This window comes from Arachis ipaensis, chromosome B10, assembly GCF_059453495.1.
Source record: "Arachis ipaensis isolate K30076 ecotype BB chromosome B10, ASM5945349v1, whole genome shotgun sequence".
Classification (NCBI taxonomy): domain Eukaryota; kingdom Viridiplantae; phylum Streptophyta; class Magnoliopsida; order Fabales; family Fabaceae; genus Arachis; species Arachis ipaensis.
This window is the reverse complement of record NC_142435.1, coordinates 143,064,810-143,081,045: the sequence shown is the minus strand read 5'-3', so window position 1 is coordinate 143,081,045 and position 16,236 is coordinate 143,064,810. Positions and strand designations below refer to the sequence as shown.

Genomic DNA, 16,236 nt, shown 5'->3' with positions numbered 1-16,236 from the left:
AGTTATTTTAACACTTTATTTTTTAACACTATAATTAAATGTCAAAATTAATATATATTTTTGACAAATATTATAAATGTCAAATTTTCTATGTTTTCTTGATGAATAATTTGACCGTAGAAAATTACTCATCAATTTTGACACTCATTTGTTTTCAATTTACTCCACTATTTTTTTTCTTCTCTGACTCTGTTAATTTTGACATCACACTGCTCTCAGTTTAGGATTATACTACTCATTCTTTATCTTCAAAATCTCAAGTTATTCTTTAGTTTCAAGATCTCATCTCATTCTCTGTTAAAATTTTTTGTTGAGAATATTTTATAGTCAATAAGTGTCAAAATAAATAGTATTTTTGACAATTAATAAGTATCACAGAAAATATGTTCTCAAAATTTTCCTAACAAATTATTTTTGACAGTCAATATTTATCAAAATATGATTTAAATTTTTTTCACAATCACTTATATGTTAAAAATACTATTTTTGACAAAACTTTTATTAACATATTTTCATAGTTAAAATAGTGTCAAAATTTATTTTTTTGACAAATTTTAATTTTCTTTTACACATTATAACCCTCAAAAATAATTTATATTGTTGTAGTGTCAGTTTTTTATACAAAAATCTATGTGATATTGTTATTTTTTTTGTAATAACATATAAAAATTTTAAAATTTTATTTTGTCAATATATTAATAATTAAGTATTAAAAAAATTATAAATGTTTTTTATAAATAGCCTGTATTAATATTTGGTAGTTTAGTTCAATTTTACATATATATAGTTGACGAACTAATTAAATATGCAATTTTCGTTCTATCAGCAAACACAGATATAAGTATTAATTACCGAGTTATATATTAAATTTGAAGAATTAGTTGAGGTTGATTTACTAGAATCTAACATCGACGGAACGATATTTATAACATCAAATCTAGTAACACAGAACCCTAAATTAAATAATAACTAATAAGTATAGAACAAAACCACATACATATTCTAATAGGTCTGCAATTACTATACAGCTTCCCATGCATCTTTTTCTTGGTGTGTAGATCATGTTGCGTTGTCATTTATTCATAATGAGTAATATGACAGTTTTCAGTTGTGTGGTTTCTTGGGGGCATCATGGTATCTTCATGGCACCGTGGAGTAGTGTTCACGTAACTAATCTGTTTTATAGAAATTTTACTTGTAAAATAATTTTTAAAAAAAGTTGTTTAGACTTATATAAATATTATGTTATTTTAATGTTAAACTTCGTTTTTTTTTTTGTCACTAATTAGTCTAAAAGTATATCATGATCTCAGTGAAATAATCAATTTAAAATTTACGTAAATTTTATTTATATGAAAATTTAAAATTTCTAACTCTAATGAATAGAGTTCATTATAATATTTTAAAATAAAACTAGTGGACAATTTTTAAATTTTAATTATAAAAAAGTTGGTGATTTGCTTAATCCGAAATATGCTACTGATGAGCTACGTATATGGTTTGGCACTTTCCACAATCATGGTTCGTGGATGCAATGTTGCTGCAACTTCTTGCCATTATAAAAATATATATTATTGAATTAATAAATTAAAAAAATTAAATTAATAACTAAAAATATTAACCAAAAAAAAATTTGCTGATTTTTTAACTATTCTCTTATTTAATTATATTAAATAAAGACCTACCTTGCATGAGTCACGATGACAATGATATTATATTTTAGAATTTTTGGTACACGAAATCGATATATATATAGTTAAACTCCAAAATAATATTTAAAATTGGATACATGCATTACAATAATTCTGGAGATTCTAATTACACTAATCTTAAGGATTATTTTATAACTTAAGTCTATTTTACAACACAAGTTGAAAAACTTAAATTTTATAAATAAATTTTTTTACAGAATATATTAAATAAATGATGAAAAGTAATGTGATTCTCGTTTAAGTTGAATTTCAATTTTTGGTTTTTATTAATTCTTTATTATTATTATTATTATTATTATTTGGATTCCACATCATTTGTGTTCTCATACATATGGATATATAAACCCGTAAGAAGTTGCATCTTTTTGCAACTATATATGAGTCTTGCTTAAGCTTACCTACTGGGCGTGTTCGAAGTGTTCATACGCTCCTAGTAATTCTTTTACACTCTTATATATTTATTCCATTTAATTATCTGCTCTAATTTATTTTTCCCTTATCTTCGATTATTCTTCAATATATATCTTATATATTTGTGGTTTTTCCTCATCTAATTTTATTTGAGTAATTCTAAGTTATTTGGAAATCTTTGTTTTTCTTTTTTATTTTTGGACTTTAATTTTCTTATGTCTTAATTTATTATTACTTTAATTTTCTTATGATCTTAATTTATGCCCCTCTTAATTTATGAACAAATATTTGTAAATATAAAGCTCTTAATTATTAACAGTATGATACTTTTATCCATCAAAAACAATATTTGATATGTACTTTGATATTTACGAATTTTTGGTATGTACTTTTATCAATTCCAAACTATTTCACGTGTATTTTTATCTATTTATTCTTATTTTATTTTATTTGTTTATTTATTTATGGTTTGAACTAAAGTTTGAGTCGAAGAATATATAAACTGTGAGCAATGCTTCATCGTCTAATGGCTTCACTTTAATTTAGAGAATAAAATAATTCAAACTTTGAATCCACCGCAACAAACAGCACTTTTGTGATTTTTTTTTTTTTCAATGGTTGTAAATTGTGATGATTTTTTTTTCAGTGGTTTTAAATACCCGTTAGTAAAAACAACACTAAATAAATTGTGATGATTTTAGAAGTATCAAATTGTCGTTAATTTACAATATTTTACTGGACTGATTTTTTATTGTATTTCAAACTGTCGTTATATTATTAGTTGTGGTTACAATTTTTTGTTATATTTAGTAATAATTTTAAACCGTCGCTAAAATAACGAAACACAATCTTTTCAATAAATGAAGGTGATTTTTACTTTTAATTTTATTATTCCAATAATAAATACTTTTTTACTTTTTCTGAAATTTATAATAAATATCATCCATCTTAAATAAGTCTTTTCTTCTCAAGTTTGAAGAATAGATTATAGGATTTTATTCGTATTTTATGTTAAAATTGTATTGTATTTAAGAACTCGAAATAATAAAAATTAAATTTTATAAAAAAAATTTGTCATAAAAAATTTAAAATTATACTCTTAATCATCTCTCCTAATAACTTAAGCGGTCTAACAAAATCAAATTTGGAAATCATAAACTTAACTGAATACAATTTCTTCAATTTACAGTGCTGATAGAACCATTACCTTATAAGATATAACAACCCTGTGACTAAAGTCAAATAATTAATGTCAGTTAATGTTTCTCACGCCTTAAACAAACAAGCACTAGAAATAAACAAGTGCCAACAATTTTAACCATAAGATTATAAAGACTTTGGTATTTTAAGTTGACTTTCATATACGGAGTAGGTAATTCCACCCAAATAATTATATTATAGCTGGAAGCTTAAGATTGAAAGCATTGATTATTATTATTAATTTTTATTTGGTCTTCATTGATTATTATTATTATTTAGTTGAGTGCAGGCTGGAGACTAAGTCCTGCTCTGCTTTAAATTAAAGGGGAATGCTAGGGGGACAATAATGATTTTATTGAATAATATGAACAACTATCAATCAAATAAAAATACACTACACCTCTAAATTAATCCTCTAAATTTTAATATTAAAATAACCATCCATACACTAGTAAAATGAACATCCGATATATCTATTATTTATATTGTTTAATATTTTCATTGTTTACCTATACTTTTCCTAAACTAAAACATTGAAGAGTCATGAACAATTTTTTGGTCCTATTTTAATCCGAGCAGTAGTCATATTTTATTTATATAGATAACTTGTATTATGTAACTTGTTACCCTTTTTTGAATCTTTTTGTTGCTTACATTTATTTGCAGGGTACTTTATTTGATATCACAATTATAGTGTCCCTCTGTTCCTAGAAATCTCCGGTTCTGTCTTAGTGACCAAGGTGTGTTTTTTTTTTAATTATTTCTTTTTAATTTCATAATTTTGTGAAATGAAAAAAATTAAAATAAAAATGATTTTCTTTGTGCTTGCTTTTTTTTTTCTTTTTTACAAAATTTAAAAAATAAAAATATTAAAAATAAAAACAGAAAATATTTTGGCTAATATTTTATTTGCAGATTCAGGTGGATAAAGTGATAAATAAGATGGGATGCCATGCAGCACAAAGCAACAATACAGATTGTGATTCTCCAAAAGAATGTGCGGCAGATGAAATAAAAAGTGACAAAGAATTTTCCTCTAATGAAGAGGCCAGTTCAGAAATCTTGAGAATTTGTTCTTGTGTTGGGTGCAAAGTTGGAATTTTGAAAAAAAAGCTTCTTGTTCTTGATATTAATGGATTGCTTGTGGATTTGGTTTATCCTCCTCCAAATGATCAAAATCCAGATACAATTATTAGAGGGGTAGCAGGTGACATAATAATAAGATTAGTGTTATTCTACAATTTTAATTAATTAATGAACACTAATTCATATTTTTTTCTGATTAATAATTTTTGCTTTATCTTCAGTATTCAAGAGGCCTTTTTATCTGGATTTTCTTAAATTCTGCTTTGAGAGATTTGAAGTTAGTATATGGTCTTCAAGATCAAGGTAAATGATCTTCAACTATGTTCAATTAATAAATTAAATATTATCTCATCTAGCACAATAACTTTTTTAATGTAAGAGTTCTTTTTTTTAAAGCATTTATTTTGAGACGAAAAACGTGTAACTTAATTTAATTTGTGTCATGTTTTTTGTTTAAAAAATATTATATTTTAACAAGCAAGAAGATGCAGTATAAAGTGTAAACTTCTGATTTTTTTTTTTTCTTTTGTAGGAGAAATGTTGAACCAATTGTTGAGTATTTGATGGGAGAAATGAAAAATAAGTTGTTGTTCTGTTGGGTAAGTACTTGTTGATCTTATCTTGTCACTTTCACACCCAAAAAGGTTCCAAATATTTAGATACCAATTATATTTTATGTTATTTTATTAATTATTGTAATTTTTTATTTTAATTTATTATTTTTTCACTGTTAAATTTAAAAAATGTTTAAAATAGATATCAATTTAGATGTACAAATGTCAATGAACTATAACTCAAATGACATAGTCTCTCTATACTCATCTAAGAGATCGCGGGTTTGAGTCTCTCTATTTTTTATAAAAAAAATTAGATGTACAAACAGTATTTTTATTAGGAATTAAATTTAATAAATAATAATTAGTTAGAAATAATCATATTAACTTTTATAAATTAAACTTATATATTCATTTTTTGAATGAATTTCCATGATCACAAGAAACAACATAAAAAAACTAATTTCTTATTACGTTATTTCGGAATATAAATTATAAGGTGCAAACTTAGGTGTAGTTAATTTCATATAAAGTTGACACATGAGAGTCGTTAAATTAATCGACAGATTTGATTAAATTGTTATCTAACGACTCTTAACTATTAACTTCATATGAAGTTAACGACACCTGAGTTTCCATCAAATTATAAACCCAGTATGTTAAATTTCCATGTAATTATGTACATATTCTTATTTATTCAGGACTATTCTCATTGTACTGGAACAAGCTTCAAAACATTTGAAGATAGTCACAAGGAGCTGCAGTTTAAGGATATGAAGAAAGTTTGGGATAAGCAGTTCCCTAATCTTCCTTGGGATAAAGGATATTACAATGAATCAAATACATTATTATTGGATGATTCTCCCTGCAAAGCGTTGCTTAATCCTGTAAATAAACAAACTCTTTATAATTAAGCAGACTTTCTTTATAATAATGTCAAAATCTTATTTAACATTTGAAACTTTTGTTCAATTTTTTCAGCCATACACTACACTCTTCCCTCATACATTCACTTACAAGAATAAGAGTGACAATTCATTAGGTATGGTATATATATTTTTGTAAATACATACCATTCTTTTTTTATACATTGATTTATAAAGGATAAATTGTTATTTTTTATATTTTACTATAAAAGATTTTAGATAATTTTAAAGTGAAAATAAAAATGAACAAATTTAATATTCATAAAAAATTTAGATTTGTTTGACTTTTTTTTAACTATATCAAGTTAATTTATATATTTTATTATTTGAATTGTCGATATTCATCAGATTTTTTTTTTTCAAAAATAGTATTTTATTCGATTAATAAATAATATAGGCTTTGGCCTTTGAGGCTTGGCAAGATATTGCTTAATTTTGTTCACACTTATACATATACTCGATCTTTTAGTTCTTTTATTTTGGTTAAAAGTTTGTCCTAGAAATATGATTGAAAAATAATAATTTATCTTTTTTTTTCCGTGAGATGCATGAGCTGTTTTCTATAAAATTTCCAACAAAATGTGACAATTACATGTGACGTCAGCTTATGTGATCCGATTTTCACTTGTCTTACATAGAAGATAATCATTTGATTAGAACTGTTTATCGCTTATACAGTCATCCAAACAATATTGTAGAGAGATGATAACCATTTGATTGGAACAATATTTTTATAATTACGTAAGAGTTAAACAATCTCAATAAAATGTTATTATTCAAGTGGGATTGATGAAGACCATGTCATGTAAATGATGTCACATGTAAACATCTTCTTTATCCTTTATTGAAAATTTTCAAAAAAAAAAAAAAAAGCTTATGCATCTAATGAAAAAGAAGAATAAGAGACGAATGGTCATTTTTCAATCGTTAAAGTGTAAGTTATCTAAATTAAAAAAGAATAGGAATCGAAAAGAAATTTTACTCTTATATTTTTATACTTTTATTTATGTTTTCTTTATAAAGATAAATTTAATTTTATTATATTATTAAAAAATTTTAATTATAAATATAATGTGATTATTTCGTATTTCTATACATAATATATAATTGACAAAGTGTTTACCTAATGTGATTGATCCAAAAATTGTGATTTATGCATGGCAGGTGCTGGTGGTGACCTTCGAGAATATATAGGTGAATTGGTAAACGTGGAAAATGTCCCAAAGTATGTTGAGGAACACCCATTTGGCCAAGAACCAATCACCAAAACAAGTCAATCTTGGAACTTCTACATCCAAATTATTGATAGTCTTTCTGCCTCTTGAAACAACCAGACACGTTCAATCAATTATTGTTTTAAACATAATTGAGATCAGATATGAAAGCTAAGGCGTTGTTATTGTTGTTAAATTTACACTCTGTTTGTTTAGAAGGAATATGGAGAAAAAGAAAATATAGAGAAAAAAAATAGGTGGAAAATCATCTTTTTCATTGTTTAGACCACTAGAGAAAATGGAAAGGAAAAGAAAAAGTGAAGTGGGGTCCAGGTAAAACTTTTCTCCTTATCTTTGCGATGAAAACTAACATGGCAGAGAAAATAACGAGGCAATTACAAATTTGTCCTTTATTTAATAAAAAAAAAATCAAATTCTTCATTTTACTTTTTTCTAAATCTGAAAACCCATTTTGTGTTTTTTCCAGTTTTATAGCGCCATTAAACTTCATTTTTTTTAAATATAATTAATGAAATTAATGATATAATGTATAAGTAATTTTTATTTGTTTTTTATAAAATTATTTATTTGTATATATTTAAAAAATAATAAGACATCTTTTTATTTACCACATTTAAAGACAATAAAAGAGGATAACTTCAAAAAAGTGTTGTTATTAACAAAAATAATAGAAGAATGTTAGGGGGCAGTAACTTTTGTGTTTTGTAACTATTAATTGGTTGTCAATAGTCTTTTTAATGGTATGAGATTACATCCAATGGTAAGAGATCACTCACTTTTCTTTTGATAGTTAAGTGCTGGCCACAAAACACAAAAGTTGCCAGCCCTCTAAACTTTTCTAAAATAATATATTAAAATCTTAAAATACAATTTGAATGATTTTTTTATTAAAAAAATAATTTAAATACATTAATAAATTATAATTTATATATAATATAGATAAGGATATTAATGTAATTTTATTTTGGTATAGTTTTCTTTCTTCTTATTTTTCTTTTCGTTCAAACAAAAGAAAAAATTTCTTCTATTTTCTTTCCATTCATTTTCTCTTCCTCCAAACAACAAACAAAAAAAATTAACTTTTCCATCCATTTTCTTTCTTTTCATTTTCTTTCCTTCTATTTTCTTTTCTCTTATTTTCCATTTTGCATCTAAACAATACCTTAATGATTAAAACTTTTTAGAATATAGGTGTATAAATTAAAAGAATACAACAGGGTGCATTTTTTTGTCACTATATTTCTAAAATCCAAGAATGCTAACAACAGGGTGCATTTTTTTTGTCACTATATTTCTCAATCCAAGAATGCTATTTACATATTAAAATTAGTTATTATATATTTATATATAAATATATATTTTAATTTAGTTTTAATATGTATTTTATATTTTAATGTATATTTTATACTAATAATTAATTTTGATGACTGATTTTAATATACACCTAATATGTTTATTCTCAATCCCTCATATTAAAGAATAAATTATAAATATTTTAGTATACACCTAATATATTAATTCCTAGTATGTACATTCAATAATAAATTAAAAAAATAATTATAAATATTTTCTATAAATTATTAAAATTTTTATTATAAATTAAAAATAATTATAAAATTTAAGATTTAGAATTTAGCCTTTAATATTTAAAATTAGTGAAATATTTGTCAAAAATATTATATTTTGTTGGTCAATTAGTATTATTGAATCTATTGACCACGATAATATTCAGATCATTGATTGATTTTCATATAAAAATATTTTTATTCTATTTAGTATTTAATTTTGGTAAAATATTAATTAATTTTAAATTTAGTTATTATGAATTCTAAATTTTAAAAATACATGTTAAGATTGTTATTAATAAAAATTTTAAATTTTTTATTTTAATAAATACTCAACAAATCATTAAAAATTTAATTTTATAACTTTACCAAAAAAAACTTGTTTAATTCTAAATTTAACTTTACCAAATTTATCTTATTTAATATTTATTAATTATAATGATAATTAATAATTATTAAATAAAATAATTATTAAATATAACGATAATTAATAATTTAGATATTACCGTGGTTAATAAATTCAATAATGCCAACTGACCAATAAAATATAATATGTTTAACAAATATTTCACTAATTTTAAATATTAAAGACTAAATTCTTAATCTTAAATTTTATAATTATTTATAATTTATAATAAAATTTTTTAATAATTTATAAAAAATATTTATAATTATTATTTTTTTTAATTTATTATTAAATGTACTGCTTATTGTATTCATTATGGTATTATTAAATGTACTTTATATATATATATATATATATATATATATATATATATATATATATATATATATATATATATATATATCTTGATAAATCGATTTGTGCACATAGCTCATACTAATTCGACCTTGTCTGTTTTGATTTATCCTGCGCCATTTTTGTTTATAAATCGAACTTGTCTCGTTCGATTTACTAAGAACACGAACTTCTAATTAATTATCGTTGTGCCATATAATTTGAATCAATCACGTTCAATTTACTGCTTTCTTTAGTAAATCAAATTGAAGTTTAATTCGATTTATGCAAAAAAATAACATTCTCATGTAATTCGAATATCACCAATTCGATTTATATAGAAATATGGTTTGGGAGATCAACGTAACATTTTTTTATTTAGGTGAATCACGTAATATTGGACTAACTTTAATTTATTTATGTGTTTTCTCCAAAAATTTATGTATACCTTTAAAATATAAAATAAATAAATTTTTACTCTTAAGTTGATAGCTTATGATTTAAAACAAAAAAAAAAAACTGTCTACATGAAACACAATAGACGTATTGATGATTAATGCACAACTGGCCTATTAGCTCAGTTGGTTAGAGCGTCGTGCTAATAACGCGAAGGTCGCAGGTTCGAAACCTGCATGGGCCATTTTATTGTTTTAATATTTCTACTTTGATTTGGTTATTATTTCATAATTAAGGAACTAAGTTGCCTGGTTTGGTTATTATTTCATAATTAAGGAACTAAGTTGCCTGGTAATTAGTCAGTGACAGTCATGAGAAAATAAAATAATAATAATTTTTTCAGAAATTCTAATTTAAAAGTTATTAGATTTTATTTCGTGTAATACTTAAATTGTTTTAATATTTCTACTTTGATTTGGTTATTATTTCATAATTAAGGAACTAAGTTGCCTGGTAATTAGTCAGTGACAGTTATGAGAAAATAAAATAATAATAATTTTTTCAGAAATTCTAATTTAAAAGTTATTAGATTTTATCTCGTGTAATACTTAAATTTTGCGCTATTAAACTCAAATAATAATACAATACAAAAATGAAACACAGAAATTTTATTATTGTAAGGTTAAAAATTTTTTTTATTCTGATTAGAGAGAACAAATTATTTATTCTATAAACACTTAAGAATAATTTAATTTTTTAGAATTTTTCTTATCATCATCTAGTTGAAAATAAATAATGAAAAAACTCTTATAACGATGGAAAAAAAATATTTTATAATCGTTTACATAGAGGATGATTTTGAAGTCGTATCTGTTCTATATAATATATATTAATGCATACGTATAGAAAGGAGCAATGTAAATAAATTAGATAAAGTCACCGGTAAAAAGTGAATGCATAAGTAAATCGAAATATATATATAATTAATTATTAATAAGCCCTCATATACAATATACGATGCATGTCCATTATTTATTAGCTATAGCTTTGCTTTGATTTGATGCATCAAGGGCTTGTATTATTAAAATGGCGTGCCAGGTGTGGTCGGTGGAATTGGATTATGGCGATGGCTTGGTCCTGATGGTGGCGTTATTTGTCCCTTCATTAGAACACCGAATGCACCTTTATTATTACCTGACGAACCCCTTAACAACGTAGAAGCTCCACCACCTATTCCCTTATTTTCTTGTTCCATAGAAGTAAATAATTTTTCTCGACTTGCTGAGACTCCTTCCCCCAGCAACATTAGTAAGATTATGAAACAACAAAGTGATTGGATTGTGGCACCTAATTTAGCCATATCAGTATATCACTATTACGACCAAATTTGAGAAAGCTGTGTGTTTATCGTGAAAAACATGATCCAACATATAATCTATTTATAGGTGAAAAATAAATGATAGGACAATCAAAATAATAAATACCTAATATTTTATTATTAATAACAAGAGATAATAATATATGGGTAATGCTAGGTAAACAAAAAAAAAATAATCAGAATTTACTTAATTTAGTATTAATTAATTGTCGCAACAATTAGTGAATGCTAAATAAGGCAAATTATGGTTGTTTTTGGCTGATTTTCTTTAGTTATCAAACATTTCCGATAATATATAATATTATCTTTTAACCATTTACTTAAGCTACAATTCGACTTGATCCATTGTATATGCATTATGAGAATAATTTGAATTTTTATTCTACATGAGTAATAATTTGATTTTATTTATTTTAATTCTAAGTTTGTAATAGACAAGTTTAATGATTATCATGACTAATTTAATTATCAAACGGTCATAATATTAATATTGTAAATTATGTGAAATTAATAAATAATTAGTCAATAAATTAATTATTATTTAAAGAAATTAGGAGAATCAATTTTTAAAATTTAGAAGACTAAAAATATTAAAAATATGAATTTTAACATTAATTTTAAATATTTTGGTTCAAAATTGAATCAACAAATTTTACTAGTTAAACTGAATCCAAACCAAACCCAAAGCCCAACCTGTTAAATACCAATGGAGAGCTTTTTGTCTTTCATTTCTACCTTGGAGTCACGTTGCAGAAGAGAGAATTGGGAAGGAAAATCCCAAACCCTCGTCAAACATTTTAATTCCACATAACTTTTAATCTGGAGTTCCGATTGACTAGCTGTTAGTGGCCAAGTGTTCGTCTCAAAATTCTCTTAAATTTTATCCTAATAAAGTGGTAAGAAATTTATATTTCTCACCCAGTTCTCCCTCTCTTCAATTTTGTGATTTTAGAATTTGGGTATTGAGGAATTGAATGGTTTTGATAGTTTAGGTGAACTTTAGCAGCGGATAATCACTGGGTTTTGTCCAATTGATTCGTGGGTAAGGTAAGGAACTGTTGAACCCTTGTGAATTATTGAATTAGTGAACCCTATGATGATTATAGTGATATTGTGTGAATTAGATTGTGTTCTTGTTGATTTGGAGTTTAATTGGACCGTTTGGAACGAAATCCATGTGATTAAGCTTGAGAAATTGACGTTTGGAAGCTTGGAGCTTGTGAAAGAAGAGGTTTTTGAGGTGTTTCGAGCTTAGAGAGAAATCGGCCAAGGTATAGTTTTGGTTTCTCGTAGTTAATGTTTAATGTCACGTGAAAACTTAGGTTAGAAGACCTTAAGATAGGAATGAACTGAACGAATTATTGATGGGTTATGTATATGGTATATGGTGTGTGGTTTGGTTGTTGTAAATGATTTGCTACTGGAGTTGGTTGGTTTTGGAAAAAGATTTAATATTGATATTTGTTTGATTTTGAAATAATTTGATACTGGAAATTATTTGAATGATCAAGAGGTGTTTGGTTTGGTGGTTGGGACCCTTGAAGGGTGGCAAAAATTCGAGTTTTAGAGGAGATACTGTCGAAATTTCTATAAGAATTGGAGTTTTGATTTGAAATGTTATTTTTAAAAAGAAAAAGATTATTATGTGGCTTGTATATTTGAGACTATTTGTTGACCATCTGTCGCAAGATGTGACCGGACATTTTAACTCCCCGGTTTCCCCATATATATATATATATATATATATATATTGAATATTATATTATTGAGTTTGGAGTTTGACTCCATGAAATATTATATTTGAGTTTAGAGTTTGACTCCATGGATATTATTTTTGCGCTTAGGGATGCATGCACAGCGGGACTATCCGACTATCCAATGGTAAACTACCAGGACATGTCGAGTTTGCTATATAACCGACAGATGAGACTCATCAACCATAGGACAGGCATACATCATGTGCATTTGTATGTTTTGCTTGGGTGTGCATTATTTTGCTTTGCTTTGCTTAATTGCTTAACTCTGCTAATTTGCTATTTGTTCTATTTGCAGTAATTACACATTTGTCTATGTTTTTCTTATTTGAATTGTTTGTGTATGTTTTCTGAGAGACCCCTCTTGGTGGAGGTGTGAGGGGGGTTGTTTCACCGGTGATTTGAAGGATTGGAGACAGAAAGCGAAGTGCTAAGTTAAAGTTAGATTTAGAATTTGAATACCTTAGATGACTTACTTAATTTCTGGTTTAGTTAGATCTTTAAGTTGAAATATGAGTGCCGAAGTTCTAGGAATGTCTCTAACTTTCTCGGGACCTTTTATATTAACTATGCGGACACCTTTACCATGCTGAGAACATCTGGTTCTCATTTCATACATATTTCTGTTGTTTTTCGGATGCAGGTCGAGAAGTACCTCGCTGAACGTCTAGAGTTTTCTGTGCAAGCAAAATGTGGTTATTTTGGGATATATATATATATATATATATATATATATATATATATATATATATATATACACTATGTTTGTCCTTCTTAGAGTTTGATTTGAAGAAATAGGTATTTATTTTTTTTCTGTATTTTCTTTCCTTTTAACTTCTTTTGATTCAAACACACATATTAATATAAAATATAAAATGAACAAATATTACATCGAATTCAAAATCCTTAAGACATTAAATATACTAATCTCTTGTCTTGTAAACTTTTATTTCTTTTTATTTCTTTCATTGCAAAACTAACTATTCAATAACGGAAGCTTTTAGGATGGAGAAGGTATTTTCTGGTCATTCAATGACCTAGTTAAAAATTTAAATTGTAAAAAAATTTGAGATTTTTTGAAACTTTACAATTGAACATTAAGTTCTATTTGGTGGTGATGTGTCATAGAAATTATAATATTAATTACAATCTGGAGTGTAACTTTAACCCTAACGGAATATGTATCTGTTAATTTTTTCCATGACTCTCTCAGAACAACTCATGAAAATGTTATGCATACTGAGTCAAAGTCAGAAATTTTTTTATGCTATGGTAAGATCTGTCTGTCATGTCATACTTACCTATTAAAGAATGACTATAACAAAATTCACTATATATTTCGTCAAAGTCAATGTCAAACTACTAAAAAAATTTGTACTCCCTAAAATTGCCAATTCAAGTTTGTAAACATTAATATCGTCCACCACTTCTTTAAAAAATAATTTTATAATTCGATAAAAAACTTATGTATTTTCAATAAATGTGATTATAATTAGATCGGTGTTTTTTTTTAATTAGTCTTTCTGTAATCTAATTTATATTAATATAAAGAATAATTATGTGCAAACAAAATTTGGGACATTTTATTATGTGCGTAACTAACTTGAATTAATAATATTAAATTTTAAAAAAATATATAAAAATATAATATTATATAAATTAATATAAACGCATAAATGACAAATTATAATTTTAATGTTTACAAACGGACTAACAAATTAACAATTAAATCAAATGGTGTTCGGAGTTACTTAATAATTAAGTTCTCGATTTAAAAGAAATAAAACTACAATTAACATTTAAATTAGAGTGATAAAGTAAAGTTTAAATTTTTTAAATTCTGCATAATATAAAAAAGCTCAATCAAAATAAATAAAAATTTAACATAAATAGTCTCCAAAAATAGAAACATCTTTAGTATCCATACCATATGCACATATTGATTCTTAATTTTTTTTGGACGTGCATAGAATTTAATTGAATTTAGTTACTTCACTTACCAACATTTCTTATCTTTCAAGGATGTGGCATACATGTACACCCATCTTAACACTTTAAAACTAATTAAAGTCTTTTTTTTTTTTATGAAAAACCTATCAAACTCCACCCAATTGGGCCCAGCCCATCTAATCTAAAGCTCCAATAGCGTTAAACTTTTTTTTCTCATTCAGTTCATTTCAAAAGCAACTGCCGCTTCAAATAAATGTCCAACCCGCTTCAACTTTTCAACCAAAATCCAATATCTCCACTCTCCACACTAACACCATCCAGGCTAGAAGCGAGTCAAGCCAGTTCATGAGCCAGTTCGAGCTCGACTCATTAATAGTTCGATAAACTGAACTCGTGAGCTGGTGAGACGAGTTTGAACTTAGATTTGAGTTCATAAATTAAATGAGCCAATCTTAAACTTGGATAAGCTCAGCTCATTAACTCGTGAGTTGGCTCGATTATATATATAATATTAAAAGTATCGATTAAATGCATATAAGATATGCGTATTAATAATATATATATAATAGTAATATATAATTTTGCGTATATAATAATGTTCTTAATTGTTTAAAATTTTATAGTTATTTTTTATATATAATTTTGATGGAGGACATAAATAAAAAATTTATAATTGATAGATAGACAATATATTAAATTTATTTTTTTTAAATATTTTTAATATATATAAGTTATAATTTATTGATATAGAATTATAGATTATGTTCCTATTATTTGAGCCAGCTCGTGAGCTCGAGCCAACTCGTAAACTTTCGTTGAGTCGAGCTTGAGCTTACGAAATAGACTCGATTATTAATGAGTCGAGTCGTAAGTCAAGCTTAATTTTTGTGAGTCGAGCTTGAACTTGGTCTAACTCAACTCAACTTGACTCACTTCCAACCCTAGTTATACTTGATTTCTTGGACACGCTTCCAATTATTAAAAAAAAGGAGTACAATGGAAATCCAATCTTTCTAATGTACGGTTCTCATCTTCACCATATAATAGACATCTTCTAACAAAGATCTTGCAGCATCATGTTCAACTTTCTCCACTATAGTCAATTCCTTCGATAACACTTACCCAATAGAATAGCAACTTTTTTTTGTTGTCTCCTAACAAATGATCAACAATTCCTTCAACATGTTTACTAGAAAACATAAAACCCAAAGTGATTGTTGAAATGTAATAATAATAATAATAAATTAATAATACTTCTTTTGAAACAAAATTGAAGAATACTACAAATAAATTAAAAAAAAGTCATATTTATTTGTTGAAAAGGTAGTTG

At 25.3% G+C, this 16,236-nt stretch overlaps 1 protein-coding gene and 1 non-coding gene across 2 annotated transcripts; both read left to right on the top strand.

Moving 5' to 3' along the window:
* The first annotated feature begins 2,081 nt into the window (after positions 1–2,081).
* Positions 2,082–7,299, top strand: LOC107624520 (putative FCP1 homology domain-containing protein C1271.03c). The gene is made up of 8 exons (XM_016327013.3): positions 2,082–2,145; positions 3,990–4,063; positions 4,239–4,530; positions 4,631–4,712; positions 4,942–5,008; positions 5,665–5,850; positions 5,945–6,005; positions 7,054–7,299. The coding sequence occupies exons 3-8, from the start codon at positions 4,266–4,268 to the stop codon at positions 7,212–7,214; spliced, it is 822 nt and encodes a 273-aa protein (XP_016182499.1). The 5' UTR covers positions 2,082–2,145; positions 3,990–4,063; positions 4,239–4,265; the 3' UTR covers positions 7,215–7,299.
* Positions 7,300–9,994: 2,695 nt separating this feature from the next.
* TRNAI-AAU (transfer RNA isoleucine (anticodon AAU)) lies at positions 9,995–10,068 on the top strand. Its single transcript has one exon. It is a non-coding gene; the product is annotated as a tRNA-Ile (tRNA).
* The last annotated feature ends 6,168 nt before the right edge of the window (positions 10,069–16,236 follow it).

Coding starts and splice junctions, on each gene's coding strand:
- LOC107624520 (XM_016327013.3), top strand. CDS start 4,266: ATGGGATGCCATGCAGCACAAAGCAACAATACAGATTGTGATTCTCCA. Junction 5,009..5,664: donor ATAAGTTGTTGTTCTGTTGG/GTAAGTACTTGT, acceptor TTATTTATTCAG/GACTATTCTCATTGTACTGG. Junction 6,006..7,053: donor TAAGAGTGACAATTCATTAG/GTATGGTATATA, acceptor TATGCATGGCAG/GTGCTGGTGGTGACCTTCGA.